The following is a 17147-nucleotide window of genomic DNA, read 5'->3' as shown; positions in this document are numbered from 1 at the left end:
GTGGCAGTTGAACTTTCTTTGATTTTCACCATGAAAGTGCGGCATACAGGCATGGAGGGTCTCCTTTTTGTATGTGGATGTCAAGTCGTTAATTGTCAGGCTGACGAGTACATATTTCAGAAAGAAGCCAAAGTATGTCAGTTGCGCCTAAAAGCAATTAGAATAAATAAGTAGCACCGTGTATGTATCGACATTTATGATGCTCGTACAAGGTCACGTGTTAGATCAGCGATTGTTTTTGCGTCTTTCAAAATACCCGCGCTACTGTAAGCAGCTGATTCAGTTGTCATGTGCTGTCAAGTTGTAGGCAAGGTGGTGAGCTAAATGTGGACACCACAGTAAATTGTGGCAGTGGCTGGAAATACAATGGAGCGAAGAAGGTTAGTGTGTGACAATGGATCAGCGTCTTACGGTGCAGTCGCCGAAAGTAGTGAGGTTAGTTATGCGTTTGATATACGTTCATCAATGTCTGTACTCATTCATAACTTAACGTAAATATGTAAGACAATTTAAGAAGAAGAAATCGACTGTACGTAAACTTCATCAATTACAGTTATGAAAATCTGTTTTTCTCGTGACTTGCCCATTAATAATAGAAACGCAGTAGTTACATTGCCAGAATGCTTTTAATGTTACTAAGAGACAGAAAATAATTCATTTATGGAAGATCTTAAAGAATAATACATATACTTCATTAACATTATACGCTTTGCCGTTCTAACAAACAATCTGTGGACACATCTGTAGAATACTGTTCTTCCCCCTCCCTCCCTCACTAGCTGATATACTGTCTCTGACAGCACATGTACCAAATGAGCTCGAAATTTTAGATCTTAGTGTAGCTACTGTTATCTATCGAGCATTCCTTACTTCCCATGTATGCAGGTTAAACATTAAAATATTATACCTGTTGTAGCTCTCTGTGTGGTGTTATTTTTACCTGACTTGCTGGATTGGCCTGAGGTAATGTGAAGATGCTCGTCCTCAAGCTGGTGCGCAGAAAATTGTCACTGCAGGACTGGCCTGTGGTGATGTGAAGGCCAGTTTTCCTCAGGTTGCTGTGGGGAGAAACTATTCTCACAGCAGGCCAGGACAATGTAGTGTTGACGTGTGGTGTGGTTGGTGACTCAGTTCTGTGATGTGCTGATTGTGGAATTGACTAACTTTTCCTAGATGTCTTACAGTAGCAAATTATATGTACATATTAAACATCTATAGGAGTTGTACAAATATATGAAAATACTGCAAGACATACATTCTTGAACATAAATGCAGTTGCTAGCCAAGCTTGTAGGTTGCACTGTTGTATTTGACCACAAACACTAGCTGTGCAATGTTCCCAATATGTTGCAAGTGTCAGTCATGGTTAGAGCAGTGTTCTCTGTAGCAGTGAGTGCATTATGCCAGAGCTAAGGGAATTAGAACATGGGAAAATGTTTAGTACATGTATTGTAATCAAAGTATCCCAAGTGTTTGGTAATAACATAGGCTGTATATAGAAGATATGAACTGTATACAGGAAAAGCAGGAAAACATCATCCACTGTGTTACAAGGTGAACTGAATGAAGGAAGTGTGTTTGTTTTTGGGACAGCCATTGAAGAGGAAAAACTAAAATATTGACAGTTGGAAAAGTCATTGCATAAGTAAATATCAACTTGTCAACTCAACTAGCACAAAAAAAAAAAAAAACGCTGTGTGTGCACGCAAAGGGTGCTCAGCAAGCAGGGAATTGCAGGTGAGCTGGAATTCCAAAACCACTGGTCAACGATGCATATTCCCGAAAAGGGAAATCGTAGTGCTGAAGCCATAAAATCAGGACTATGGGGGCAATGGGAGATTGTCACATGGTCGGATGAGTCTTGTCACACTGTTCTCAACTTCTGGTCAAGTTTACATCCCAAGACTGAAGCGAGGCGACGGCGTTGGTGATTTGGGCCGCCATATCACCATGGGCCCCATGGTTACTGTGCAAGGACACTTTATTTTCGAGGATTATGTGATCATTGTAACTGATCAGATCCATCCTGGGGTAAAATGTTTGTTTCACATATGTTCAAAGACAACAGGGCCCCTGTTCACACAGCTCACATCAAGGACTGGTTTTTTTAGCATGAGGATGAGGTGGTTCATGGTGTGGGTTCCTGTAGTCATGTCCTAGTTCATGAACCACGGGCAACGTATGAGTGGCCAAGTAAGTGGTCCCGACAGTCGGGATACCAATTACTTTGGAATAAGGCTGGGCATCTCGGACATATTCTGAGTCGTGGTCACCTTTGTGCTCATACGGCAAAGACTACCAAATCCACCGGTTAGTCCCTCAGCCGTTAGGGGTAAAACCCAATGGGACTCGGGGCAAGTAAGGCTAGCAACCTGCTCCCCTGGTACTTTAAATATGATGCTGGCAACAATCAGAGCAAAATGCCTCGGACCTTTGGAGGTGACGGAGTCCCACCTCTAACTGACAAACCAGGGACTCCTAAGATACGACTTGGCAAACAAATGGTAATGGGATGGGGAGCTATTCACATCAATGGGGGCTACTCTGGGAAGAAGGTAGAGCTGGCAGAGGCTGCAAGTAAGATGGGGCTGGACGTTTTAGCTGTTAGTGACATTCGGGTAAGGGGTGAGAAAGAAGAGGAAGTGGGAGAATACAAGGTCTACCTGTCAGGAGTCAAAGCAGGAATAGCACAATGGGGTGTAGGGCTTTACATCAGGAAAGAAATGGAACCCAGCGTAGTTGCAATAACGTATGTAAACAAATGACTGATGTGGATAGATTTGACAGTGTCTAGCAAGAAAATTAGGATTGTGTCAATATATTCGCATTGTGAGGGGACAGATCAAGATAAGATGGATAGTTTTTATGAGGCACTGAGTGATGTAGTTGTTAGAGTAAAGGACAAGGACAGTGTTCTGCTCATGGGTGATTTTAACGCCAGGATTGGAAATCGAACAGAAGGGTATGAAAAGGTTATGGGTAAATTTGGAGAGGATATGGAGGCCAACAGGAACGGGAAACAACTCTTGGATTTCTGTGCCAGTATGGGCTTAGTAATCACAAACTCCTTTTTTAAACATAAGAACATTCACCGGTATACTTGGGAAGGTAGGGGAACCAGATCTGTCATTGACTATATAATAACAGATCAGGAATTCAGGAAGGTTGTGAGGGACACACGTGTATTCAAGGGATTCTTTGATGACACTGATCATTATTTAATCTGCAGTGAAATTGGGATTGTGAGGCCGAAAGTGCAGGAGGTCAGGTCCATATGTAGGAGGATAAGAGTGGAGAAACTTCAGGATAAGGAAATCAGGCACAAGTACATAACAGTGATCTCAGAAAGGTACCAGTTAGTTGAATGTAGTCAAGTACAGTCATTGGAAAAGGAATGGACAAGGTACAGGGACACAGTACTAGAAGTGGCTAAAGAATGTCTTGGAACAGTAGTGTGTGAAAGTAGGATGAAGCAAACAGCTTGGTGGAATGATACAGTCAAGGCAGCCTGTAAAAGAAAAAAGAAGGCGCATCAAAAATGGCTACATACCAGAACCCAGGTAGACAGAGAAAGTTATGTTGAAGAAAGAAACAAAGCCAAACAGATAATTGCAGCATCGAAGAAGAAATCTTGGGAAGACTTTGGAAACAGGTTGGAGACTATGGGTCAAGCTGCTGGAAAACCATTCTGGAGTGTAATTAGCAGTCTTCGAAAGGGAGGTAAGAAGGAAATGACAAGTATTTTGGACAGGTCAGGAAAACTGCTGGTGAATCCTGTGGATGCCTTGGGCAGATGGAGGGAATATTTTGAAGAGTTGCTCAATGTAGGTGAAAATGTGATCAGTAATGTTTCAGATTTCGAGGTAGAATGGGATAGGAATGATGATGGAAATAGGATCACATTTGAGGAAGTGGAAAAAATGGTCAATAGATTGCAGTGCAATAAAGCGGCTGGGTTGGATGAAATTAAGTCGGAACTCATCAAATACAGTGGAATGTCAGGTCTTAAGTGGCTACACAGGATAATTGAAATGGCCTGGGAGTCGGGACAGGTTCCACCAGACTGGACAAAAGCAGAAATCACACCAATCTTTAAACATGGAAACAGAAAAGATTGTAACAACTATAGAGGAATCTCTTTAATCAGCGTTGTGGGTAAAATCTTCTCAGGTATTGTTGAAAGGAAAGGGTGAGTATTAGTTGAGGACCAATTGGATGAAAATCAGTGTGGGTTTAGGCCTCTTAGAGGTTGTCAGGACCAGATCTTTAGCTTACGGCAAATAATGGAGAAGTGTTATGAGTGGAACAGGGAATTGTATCTATGCTTTATAGATCTAGAAAAGGCATATGACCGGTTTCCTAGGAGGAAGTTATTGTCTGTTCTACAAGATTATGGAATAGGAGGCAAACTTTTGCAAGCAATTAAAGGTCTTTACATGGATAGTCAGGCAGCAGTTAGAGTTGACGGTAAATTGAGTTCATGGTTCAGAGTAGTTTCAGGGGTAAGACAAGGCTGCAACCTGTCTCCACTGTTGTTCATATTATTTATGGATCATATGTTGAAAACAATAGACTGGCTGGGTGAGATTAAGATATGTGAACACAAAATAAGCAGTCTTGCATATGCGGATGACTTAGTTGTGATGGCAGATTCGATTGAAAGTTTGCAAAGTAACATTTCAGAGCTAGATCAGAAATGTAAGGACTATGGTATGAAGATTAGCATCTCCAAAACGAAAGTAATGTCAGTGGGAAAGAAATATAAACGGATTGAGTGCCAAATAGGAGGAACAAAGTTAGAACAGGTGGACGGTTTCAAGTACTTAGGATGCATATTCTCACAGGATGGCAACATACTGAAAGAACTGGAAGCAAGGTGTAGCAAAGCCAATGCAGTGAGCGCTCAGCTACGATCTACTCTCTTCTGCAAGAAGGAAGTCAGTACCAAGACTAAGTTATCTGTGCACCGTTCAATCTTTTCGTTCAATCTTTTGACCAACTTTGTTGTATGGGAGCGAAAGCTGGGTGGATTCAGGTTACCTTATCAACAAGGTTGGGGTTACGGATATGAAAGTAGCTAGGATGATTGCAGGTACTAGTAGACGGGAACAATGGCAGGAGGGTGTCCACAATGAGGAAATCAAAGAAAAACTGGGAATGAACTCTATAGATGTACCCGCCAGGGCGAACAGGCTTAGATGGTGGGTTCATGTTACACGCATGGGAGAAGCAAGGTTACCCAAGAGACTCATGGATTCAGCAGTAGAGGGTAGGAGGAGTCGGGGCAGACCGAGGAGAAGGTACCTGGATTCGGTTAAGAATGATTTTGAAGTAATAGGTTTAACATCAGAAGAGGCACCAATGTTAGCACTGAATAGGGGATCATGGAGGAACTGTATAAGGGGGGCTAAGCTCCAGACTGAACGTTGAAAGGCATAATCAGTCTTAAATGATGATGATGATGATGATTTTCATTGCAAAAGCGGAGTTTTCAAACCAGCTATCGAACAGCAGTGCAGTAAAAATAAGCCTAAATTATTTTAACACAAGAAAAAAGGTGCAACAAAGGACAAACAAAAACTGACAGCACGTAGGCTGAAAGTTAGGAATGAAGGACGGGAAATGTTGAAAAAAAATTTTTTTCACTGGTTCATAAAATAACACATATATACTTTTTCTTACTACCTTCATATACTATGACTAGTGACAAACACTAATACTAGAATCACCAAAAAATGCTGCATCATGGGTCTCAACAATGATTGTTTTGCCACAATAGACCAAGAGGACTAAGAGGAAAAATTATAGATACAATAACACTTGGAAATGATTTACAAGGAATCGTGAAAAAACTGTGGCATTATTTCCAGTGACAAGAAGAAGAAATGCTACAGATAATAAAAACTTAAAACAAAATGGAATACTATCTCTAGAAATTATGTATTTTATGCCGGAATTCAAGAAACCTCGTATGCAACTAATCAAAACATCATTCACAGACTCAGTACTTCCCGATTGCTTTAAGATAGCCCTGATGAAACAAATATATAAAGAGGGGAAAATTATAGAAACTCATAGCTATTCTGTCAGTCACATGAAATATATTTAAATGAGATTATGCATTTCTGATGAAATACAAGGTAACTAATAAGGAACAGTTTGGCTTCCAGGAAGATGAATATATGCTTACTATAGATGCAGTCAAAGATATGATTGAGAATGTAATAAACAACTTACTCTAAAAATAAATGTGTAAACATAAAGACTTTTGACTGTTGACGCCATAACAGTTTCAATGTTAGATGTATATGATACAAGAGGGCAGGCAGGAGATTAGATCCAGTCACATACAAAAAACAGAAGCCTATGTGTAAAAGTTACAGAAATGATAGGAAAGAATAAGATCTGAAATAGAAATAAACTCTGTCCCACAGGGACCCATACTTGGCCCATTGGTCTTGTATTTGTACCTACCCACATCCCAAACTTTCTCAGTTATGGCAATATAGTTAGTTGCGCAGATGTGCAACCCAACTATTCAAGGACAATGACACAGAAAATCTAGAAATAAAAGCAGACTTGGGAGTAAATAAAACTATCTTAAGGTTTGCTGAAATTAATTTGTGTGACAATATTGTTAAAACACTTTGTTCAAATTTCATACTAAATAACTAATGCAGTTTAATTATAAATGTTTACATAGATGGGTTTGTAGCAGAAACCTCCATATGCAAAAAAATTCTTGGGATGATAATAGTTGATGAAAATGTAAATTGGAATATCCACCTAGACTATATAAAATGGAAGACTAAAGTCTGTTTGTCCTGCTCAGATTAAACTATCTGAAACACGCGGATATTGTCAGAATGATGTACTGTGCATTAATTCATTCCACATCAAAGTGTGGCATAATTCTGTGGGGAGACACTTCCAAATGAAAATATAGAAAAGAGGCATAAGAATGATAGGCAGCCTTAAATGGAGAGAATCATGTTGGCCCACATCTACAGCACTTAAAATATTAACACTTTGAAATGTATACCTAAATGAACTATATCACACATAATTCAAATATGTACTCAATACTCAAGGTATCGAGATGAGGCTGAACCACAACATAAGGAAAGAGAACTTTTAATGTGAGTTCACACAACAGCATGAAATTCAAATGAATGCCATCATACATAGGACCGTGACCTCTAGCAAAAACACTTTACAAACTTGAGAGAGAAGCAATAAAAAGATTTTTTAAAATCTTAAATTTTTGATTTAAAGCTTTCTATAGTATAAATGATTTTATGTCTACTGCAGTGTAAGGCAAGTTGCAATGGAATACTGTGTACACAATGAGATTTAGCATATGTAAGCCACAAAGTATGTTCTTGAAGAAGAGAGAAATAAACTCTGAAATCGTAATTTAATGTGGCAAAGACCAACAATGCTGAAATATAAAATTATAATTTGCTAAATTCTATTTGTTATACATAGGTATAGTTTTCCATGTTTGTGATATAAATTTGACTCCACTCATGTGCTGTACCATTGTCTACAGATCCAATAAACAGTATGTTACTTAGTGATGGGGCACAATGTGACTTGGAAACAATAACAGTAATCAGTATGTGCATGGAATCACTGTTACTTTTAAGTATGATTCGATTCATGAAATTTCAATACAAGAAAATGTCTTCGCATTCAATCTTCTTCTTATTCTTCTTCTCTCTCTTTTTTTTTAAAGGTACGTTAGCTTTATTGGCCACCTGGGGGGCCAGGGCCTCTAGTTTTACTTGTCCCCGGTCGTGCTATAACATAGACATGACGTCAGCGATAAGGACTCGGGAGCGCCTGCGGCTCGGTGGAGGGGAGCGATAAGCGTCACACTTCCAGCCTGCCAGGAGTGACCTGCACCGCAGCACGGAGCATCATTCATTCTGCGAATGTCGATGAGTGCGGAAGCTTAGCTCTGGGTGTTCACTGGGTGTTTGTTTGCTATGTTCACTTGTGTTAACATGCTTCTGCAATGCCTGTGCGACGTGCATATCGTTGCCGTTTGTGGTGCAGTGTTCCTCTGTACAAGTCATTGAGAGCAGTGGAGATTGACTTGGTTGGTCAATTTAATAAGCAGCAGCTAATGGGTGGACTATGAATGCAGTTCATGTGTGATGTACAAGCTGTGTTTGGAGGCAGTATGTGGCTGACCTTGGTTGTAATATGGGGGAACCATGCTGACTATGGTGGCCTTGAAGCTTTCCCTAATGGCAGAACCGACAAGGACCATGAAAAAATCTGTTTTTAAAAATTCTAGAAGGAAACGAGGTACGTGGCTTTGGAAGCTCCACTTGTACAGGGTAGGGAGGATACCAGTCCGGCAGGCTTTCTCCAGATCACAGGCTTTCTCCAAATCTAATAGCACAGCCTTAGACTGGAATTTCTGCAGAAAATCATTCATGACATGGGATAATAATTTGACAAGATGGTAAACTGCAGAATGGTGCTCTCTGAATCCTCATTGTGCAGCGGTTAGTAAATTGCGGAACTTGAGCCACCATACCAACCGGGCATGAATCATATGTTCCATCACCATGTAATTGCAGCTGTTGAGAGAAATGGGGCAGTAGCTGGAAGTAAGGTGCTTGTCCTTACTGGGCTTAGGTATGGGTATGACAGTGGCTTCTTGCCAGCATCTGGGAAACGTGCCATCTGCCCAGATAAGATTGTATGTATGAAGCAGAAAGTGCTTGCCTGCAAGAGAAATGTGCTGCAACATCTGAATGACATCATTGTCCAGCCCTGGGGTCGAAAATCGGAATGAAGTGAGAGCATGACCTAGCTCCCTCATAGTAAATGTGACATTGTAGAATTCATGATTCTCAGAGGAGAAGGATGTCACCAAAGCCACCCCCACTTGTTTCCAATGGAGGAAGGCAGGATGATAGTGGGTAGAGGTCAAAATCTATGCAAAATGGCGGCCTAATGTGTTGGAGATTGCAATGAGCTCCACAGTGACACATTGACATGGTCCACTACAGTCAGGCCAGAAATTGGAGAATGGACCTTGGTCCCAGAGAGTGCCCCCCTGCGGGTCCGGGGATTAGAATAGGCCCGAGGTATTCCTGCCTGTCGTAAGAGGCGACTAAAAGGAGTCCATCCCCCTCACGGGGGTAGTTAGCGCCTGCGTCCGGAGACGGACGATCTTCACGACCTATAATCGTGGTCTTTTTGGTTTTAAACTTCTCGTTTCTTCCTTCCTTTTGTTGGTCCCTTTCTTTGCTCTTCTCCACCTCACTGTCTTCCTTACTCTTTCCCTTGACTTCTCCTTGCCTTCTCATTGCCTTTTTCTCCTTGCCTTCTCATTGCCTTTTTCTCCTTGCCTTCTCATTGCCTTTTTCTCCTTGCCTTCTCATTGCCTTTTTCTCCTTGCCTTCTCCTTGCCTTCTCATTGCCTTTTTCTCCTTGCCTTCTCATTGCCTTCTTCTCCTTGCCTTCTCTGGTCTCCGCCTCGGCGTTTGAGACAGTCTGTCCTCTTTCTCCCTCTCTCTCTTCTTTTTCCTCTTCTTCCTTCCTCCCTGTGCGTGTCTGAAGGCCGACCCACGCGTTCGCACGCGTAGCCGGTGACGGGGTAACGCGTAAGTCCCCGCCCTGGGTAGACATGTAAGGCACGCGCGTACCCCCTGGTAAAGGCCAGGCCCGGGGAGGGGTGATTGCCTGAGCTGATACCTTCTGACCATGCCGATTGGTCCCTCCGTCTGTTTCTCGGGAGGTGTGACCTGAGGTGTAAACATTCACCTAAGGCGGGAGTGCCCTCTGAGAGGGTCCCCACAAGGAAGGAGCGCGCCATCGGAGACGCTGGCAATCATGGGGGATTCCTCCGCAATGGATTCTACTCCATCGCTTTCGACTTCGACCCAAAAACGGAAACGTGACCAGCCAACAGTGACAAAAGTACTACCGCCTGCCCCACAGTTCCTCGTAGTTTCTCGCACTGAGGACGGAAAGGATTTTTCCTCTGTCAACCCTTTTGTTATTCAGAAGGGCGTTGATGCCATAGCCGGATCTGTCAAATCTTGTACCAGGTTGCGTAACGGCACCTTATTACTAGAAACTGAGAATGCCTTTCAGGCACAAAAACTGCTTCGGGCCACCCTCCTGTACACGTTCCCTGTCCGGGTGGAGGCCCACCGAACTTTGAATTCGTCTCGTGGTGTAGTGTATACTAGCTCCCTCGACGGATTGACTGACGAGGAGCTTCAATCTTTCCTCGCTGAGCAGGGCGTTACGGCTGTCCATCGGGTCATGAAAAAGGTCAACAACGACCTTGTACCGACCCGGACACTCTTCTTGACCTTCGATAGTGTTAAGCTGCCATCGCGCATCAAGGCGGGCTACGAGGTTATTTCTGTTCGCCCCTATGTCCCGACACCTACGCGCTGCTACCAGTGTCAGCGTTTCAATCACACTCGACAGTCTTGTTCCAATGCGGCTAAATGTGTCACTTGTGGCAGGGATGCCCATGAGGGTGACTGTCCACCTCCGTCTCCTCATTGTGTGAACTGTCAGGGTGACCATGCCGCATCCTCCCGCGACTGTCCTGTCTACAAGGACGAACGTTGCATCCAAGAAATTCGTGTCAAAGAGAAAGTGTCCACCTCGGCTGCTCGCAAGCTATTGGCTAGTAGGAAGCCCACGCTGCTCCCAGCGGGGAAATATAGTACTGTCCTCGCCTCTCCTCGGACTACCCGGGAGGTCGCAACCCAGACATGCGATCTGACCTTCAGCACCACGGTCGTCCGTTCGGCCAGTGCTAAGATCGCGCGGTCGACGTCTCCTCTTCCTCCCATCACACCACAGACACCAGCCACTTCCTCAGCTTCTGCTAAGTCGAAGACACCGAAGTCAGATGCACGGTCCTTCAAGAAGGAACCATCCCGTGCAGACTTCCTCCGTCCCTCGACCTCCCAGCCTTCGACCGATACTTCCACCAAACGTCCTTCCAAAAAGGCGCATAGGAAGCACAGTTCTCCTTCCCCGCCACGGCGCATCTCTTCTCCTGCGCCACCCAGCGGTTGCCGCCCCAGGCCGTCATCCGTTTCGCCTGGCCGCACCGCCGGTAGCCGTACATCTGGCCGTTCACCGGCGGAGGAAGCTCCCCCTCCCGGCCATCCTCCCGAGATGGCCGATGACCCTATAGACCCCATGGACGATGACTGTCCGCCTACTGATAGCGGCGGCAGTGCTCGCTCGAAGCCAGGCCCTAAGCGGCCTTCGAGGTGACCCCTTCTCTCATCTTCCTTTTCTTACGATGGCACTTATTCACTGGAATATTCGCAGCATTCGCTCCAACCGAGAGGACTTGAAGTTGCTGCTCCGCTTGCATCGTCCGCTCGTCGTAGCCCTCCAGGAAACGAAGCTACGCCCATGCGATCACATTGCCTTGGCACACTACACCTCTGTGCGTTTTGACCTACCCCCTATGGTAGGTATCCCAGCTCATGGAGGGGTTATGTTGCTGGTCCGGGATGATATTTACTACGATCCCATCACGTTGCACACCGGCCTGCAGGCAGTTGCCATCCGCATTACTCTCCCCACTTTTACGTTTTCCTTTTGTACCGTTTACACTCCATCGTCATCTGCCGTTACCAGGGCAGACATGATGCAACTTATTGCTCAGCTACCTGCACCGTTTTTGTTAACGGGAGACTTCAATGCCCACCATCCCCTTTGGGGTTCTCCAGCCTCCTGCCCGAGGGGCTCCTTGTTAGCAGACCTTTTCAACCAGCTCAATCTTGTCTGCCTTAATACTGGCGCCCCTACTTTTCTTTCGGACACATCTCATACCTATTCCCATTTAGACCTCTCTATATGTACTCCCCAACTTGCACGCCGGTTTGAGTGGTATGCACTTGCTGATACATATTCGAGCGACCACTTCCCGTGTGTTATCCATCTCCTGCAGCATACTCCCTCTCCGTGCTCCTCTAGTTGGACCATCTCCAAGGCAGACTGGGGGCTCTTTTCTTCCAGGGCGACCTTTCAGGATCAAACCTTCACAAGCTGCGATCGTCAGGTCGCACACCTCACGGAAGTCATTCTCGCTGCTGCTGAATATTCCATCCCTCACCCTACTTCTTCTCCACGTCGTGTACCGGTCCCCTGGTGGACTGCAGCATGTAGAGACGCTTTACGTGCTCGTCGACGTGCTTTACGCACCTTTAAACACCACCCTACAGTGGCGAATTGTATTAATTATAAACGATTACGTGCTCAGTGTCGTCGTATTATTAACGAAAGCAAGAAAGCCAGCTGGGCTGCTTTCACAAGCACCTTCAACAGTTTTACTCCTTCTTCTGTTGTCTGGGGTAGCCTGCGCCGGCTATCTGGCACTAAGGTCCACTCCCCAGTTTCTGGCTTGAAGGTCGCGAATGAAGTCCTTGTGGCCCCTGAGGCTGTCTCCAATGCCTTCGGCCGCTTTTTCGCCGAGGTTTCGAGCTCCGCTCATTACCACCCTGCCTTCCTCCCCCGCAAACAGGCAGAGGAGGCTAGGCCACCTGACTTTTGCTCCTCGAATTGTGAAAGTTATAATGCCCCATTCACCATGCGGGAACTCGAAACCGCACTTGGCCGATCACGGTCCTCCGCTCCAGGGCCTGATTCTATTCATATTCAGATGCTGAAGAACCTTTCTCCTGCGGGTAAAGGTTTTCTTCTTCGTACATACAATCGCATCTGGATTGAGGGACATGTTCCCGCATGCTGGCGCGAGTCTATTGTTGTCCCGATTCCTAAGCCGGGGAAGGACAAGCACTTGCCTTCCAGTTATCGACCTATCTCACTTACCAGCTGTGTCTGTAAAGTGATGGAGCGAATGGTTAACTCTCGATTGGTTTGGCTGCTTGAGTCTCGACGCCTACTTACAAATGTACAATGTGGATTTCGTAGGCGCCGCTCTGCTGTTGACCATCTGGTTACCTTGTCGACCTTCATTATGAATAACTTCTTGCGGAAGCGCCCGACCGCGGCTGTGTTCTTTGATTTGGAGAAGGCTTACGACACCTGTTGGAGGGCGGGCATTCTCCGCACCATGCATACATGGGGCCTTCGCGGTCGCCTCCCTCTTTTTATTCGTTCCTTTTTAATGGATCGACAGTTCAGGGTACGTGTGGGTTCTGTCCTGTCCGACACCTTTTGCCAGGAGAATGGGGTGCCACAGGGCTCAGTTTTGAGCGTCGCTCTGTTCGCCATCGCGATCAATCCAATAATGGATTGCCTCCCAGCTGATGTATCAGGCTCCCTTTTTGTGGACGATTTTACCATCTATTGCAGCGCGCAGCGTACACGTGTCCTGGAGCGCTGTCTTCAGCGTTCTCTTGACCGTCTTTACTCCTGGAGTGTCGCCAATGGCTTCCGTTTTTCTGCCGAGAAGACGGTCTGTATTAACTTCTGGCGCTACAAAGAGTTTCTCCCACCGTCCTTACGACTTGGTCCCGTTGCTCTCCCAATCGTGGAGACAACCAAATTTTTAGGCCTTACCTTTGACAGGAAACTTAGCTGGTCTCCACATGTGTCATATTTGGCCGCCCGTTGTACCCGTTCTTTAAATGTCCTCCGTGTTCTCAGTGGTATGTCGTGGGGAGCGGATCGAACCGTCCTACTTCGTCTATATCGGTCGATCGTCCGCTCCAAGCTGGATTATGGGAGCTTTGTATACTCCTCTGCACGGCCATCCATCTTACGCCGCCTCAACTCCATACAACATCGGGGTTTACGACTTGCGATCGGAGCATTTTATACCAGTCCCGTAGAGAGTCTTCATGCTGACGCTGGCGAATTGCCGCTCACTTACCGGCGCGATATACTGCTTTGTCGGTATGCCTGTCGGCTACTGTCAATGCCCGACCATCCGTCTTATCGTTCCTTTTTTGACGACTCTCTCGACCGTCAATACGGGTTGTATGTCTCTGCCCTGCTACCCCCTGGAGTTCGCTTTCGTCGCCTCCTTCAACACCTTCATTTTTCACTCCCTGCAACCTTTCGAGTGGGCGAGAGCCACACGCCACCTTGGCTCCAGGCTCAGGTCCGCGTTCACCTTGACCTCAGCTCGCTCCCAAAAGAGGTCACCCCCAGTTCGGTCTACCACTCCCGTTTTTTGGAACTTCGTTCGAAGTTTTCATTTATACAGATGGCTCTAAGACCAATGAGGGGATTGGGTGTTCCTTTATAGTCGGGGCACAAAGTTTCCAATACCGGCTCCATGACCATTGTTCGGTCTTCACAGCTGAGCTCTTTGCCCTCTACCAGGCTGTTCTTTACATCTGCCGCCACCGACATTCTGCTTATGTCATCTGCTCAGATTCCCTGAGCGCCATCCAGAGCCTCAGTGATCCGTACCCGGTTCACCCTTTCGTACACCGGATCCAACGCTCTCTTCAGCGGCTGGCGGACGTCGGTCCGCCGGTTAGCTTTATGTGGGTTCCCGGCCATGTCGGTATCCCTGGGAACGAAGCTGCAGATGCCGCGGCCAAGGCTGCGGTCCTCCAGCCTCGGACAGCTTCTTGTTGTGTCCCTTCGTCCGATCTTAGCAGGGTCATTTGTCGGCGCGTTGTGTCGCTGTGGCATGCCGATTGGGCTGCACTTACCGACAACAAGCTTCGGGCCTTAAAACCTCTTCCCGTGGCTTGGACGTCCTCCTCACGCCCTTCTCGGCGGGAGGAGGTCGTTTTAGCAAGGTTAAGGATTGGACACTGCCGGTTCAGCCATCGCCATCTGCTGACGGCTGCGCCGGCGCCGTTCTGCCCATGTGGGCACTTGCTGACGGTTAGACACATTTTAATGTCCTGTCCCGATCTTAACCAACTGCGCCTCGATTTTAACCTGCCTATTACTTTCGATGCCGTTTTAGCGGATGACCCACGAGCAGCTGCTCGTGTTCTTTGTTTTATCAATTTGACACACCTTGCTAAGGACATTTGATGAAGTTTTTTAATCCTATGCCTGTCAGTCTGTCTTTTATTGTGTTTTTCCTTTTAGTTGTTGTTGTCAACTTGTGGCTCGCGGTGCATTTTTAGAGTAGTCAGGGCGCTAATGACCATTGAAGTTGTGCGCCCTAAAACCACAAAAAAAAAAAAAAAAACCAGAGAGTGCATCCATCCATCTTGTGCTATCTAAATACAATCCACCAAACGTTGAATCCATTTGACAATTGGTGCTTTTTACACTAGCCTGGTTCAGAGTGTCTAGGCAGAAGCTGCTGAACTACTGCTGTCATACTGCTGTGATGTTCTACTCAGCAGATACGCATGCTGTTTGTCTGCTATGCCTGGCCACTCGTCCTATGCCTCCCTCTTCAGTGACTCCCTTGACCACCAATAGAGGGCATGTCAATCTTCTCTGTTACCTTGTGGAGTTCACTTTCGGCTATTGCTCCGGCAGCTTAACTTCATGCTATCTGCCACTTTCCCTATTGGTGTGAACCCTTCACCACCTTGGCTTCGTGCAGTGGCCTGTGTTCACATAGGACTTTATTTGCTTCCTAAGGAATCTACTCCAGATAAGATCTATCACTGCAAGTTTCTCAACCTTTGCACAGAACATAGTGATAGTACCGCTGTGTGCACTGATGGCTCTCTGTGGCAGTGGTATGCCTTCGCCATTGGCACAGATGATTTTCGGTATCAGCTTCTGGAACACTGCTCTATATTTGCAGCAGAGCTCTTCGCCCTGTATCAGGCCACGCAGTACAGCCAGTGACACAGGCTTTTCAGTTATCGGCTCCAGCTCCGACTCTCTCAGTACCCTTCAGAGCCTCTGAGTGCTGTACACATTCCATCCATTTGTGCAACGGGTCCAAGAAAGCTCCCACTTGCTCCATCTTAAGGGAATCACTGTGACATTTATGTGGTGTCCTGGCTAGTTTGATCTGACAGGAAATGAGGCTGCTGATGCTACTGTCAAGGTTGCTAGTTCTTCCATTTCTTCTGATATCTGTGTTGCTGTCTGTCAGCAGATGGTGTCACTTTGGCATAACCACTGGTCTTTCCCTCTCAGGAACAAGCTCCGGCGCTGATGGCCTCGATGTTGAGCGCGTCGAACGCCCCCCCCCCCAACAAGCTCCGGGGGAATTAAACCTCTCCCAGCAGTTTGGCCAACCCCCTCTCGGCTCTCTCACTGCAAGAACACAATTTTAGCTAGGTTGCATATTGGGCACTGTTTTAGCCATCACCATTTGTTAGGTGGTAACTCCCCACCACTTTGTGCTAATTGTCATCAACCTTCGACAGTTCAACATTTCCTGATCAAATGCCCTTTTTTTTAACCATTTATGTTCTAATGTATGTTTGCCGTCTGAGGTATTGTCCATTTTAGCAAACCTGTATTTTACTGTTTATCTGTTGTAACAATATGGTGAAAGGAGTTTAATCTTTAGTTTAGAACCTCTGTTGTCTCCATGGCTTATTTTATGGACCTTTTTCCAAGAGGAAGTCCTTGTTCTTAGCTCTCTTTCCGCCCATTGATTAGGCTTAATATGTAGTCATTTTTTAACTCCTTTTTCATATTAGTGTTCTAAGATTCTGACATGGGTGCATACGATGTTAGTTATTTTTGTGTCCTAAAACAAAACAAAAAAAGTTGGCTAAAGATGGAGGAAGGCCTTTACCACTGTATTTTCTAATATTTATTTGTTTGGTTTGTTGGTGCCATGTGTGCCAAGGTTACTTAACCGTGGAACAAGTCAATACTGTTTACAAAATGCTGATTTAGGGAAGTTATTAACAAAATAAAGTAAATAATCAATAAAACAGGAAGTATATGAATAAATAATATGTTACAGAGAGAAGTTCTCAACTATTGTGAGAAATTATTGTACTGGACAGAAGTGTACCACATGGAAACCACTCAACTTAGATTTGAAGATGTGGTGTTTATCAGTCTTCTTCTTCTTCTTTCCCAGTTTTGCTGAGAGCCTATTGAAAATGAAATCTGTTAACAGTGCACAGTTTCCTGTGCAATGGTTAGGGAAGTCTTGTCAAAGTGTCAATTGTTTTTGCTGGTGCATTGAAGTTTATAGAAACTTGCAGATTCCTCATCCAAAAGTAAGTTTTATACATATATAGTGAGAAATTAAACATTTGTATGTACGTCAAAATGGA

At 45.3% G+C, this 17147-nt stretch overlaps 1 protein-coding gene across 1 annotated transcript in view; it reads left to right on the top strand.

Annotated features, from left to right (window-relative positions):
- Window positions 1–238: 238 nt before the first annotated feature.
- The window catches only part of LOC126162357 (H(+)/Cl(-) exchange transporter 7), a 218265-nt gene continuing 201356 nt past the window's right edge, over window positions 239–17147 (top strand). Inside the window, exon 1 of the mRNA XM_049918811.1 lies at window positions 239–435. Coding sequence (XP_049774768.1) covers window positions 367–435 — 69 coding nt within the window. The 5' untranslated portion in view covers window positions 239–366. The remainder of the gene's footprint in view (window positions 436–17147) is intronic.

The sequence above is a fragment of the Schistocerca cancellata genome, chromosome 2 (assembly GCF_023864275.1).
Source record: "Schistocerca cancellata isolate TAMUIC-IGC-003103 chromosome 2, iqSchCanc2.1, whole genome shotgun sequence".
NCBI lineage: Eukaryota > Metazoa > Arthropoda > Insecta > Orthoptera > Acrididae > Schistocerca > Schistocerca cancellata.
The sequence above is the reverse complement of the archived record's forward strand: the minus strand, read 5'-3'. Positions and strand labels throughout refer to the sequence as shown.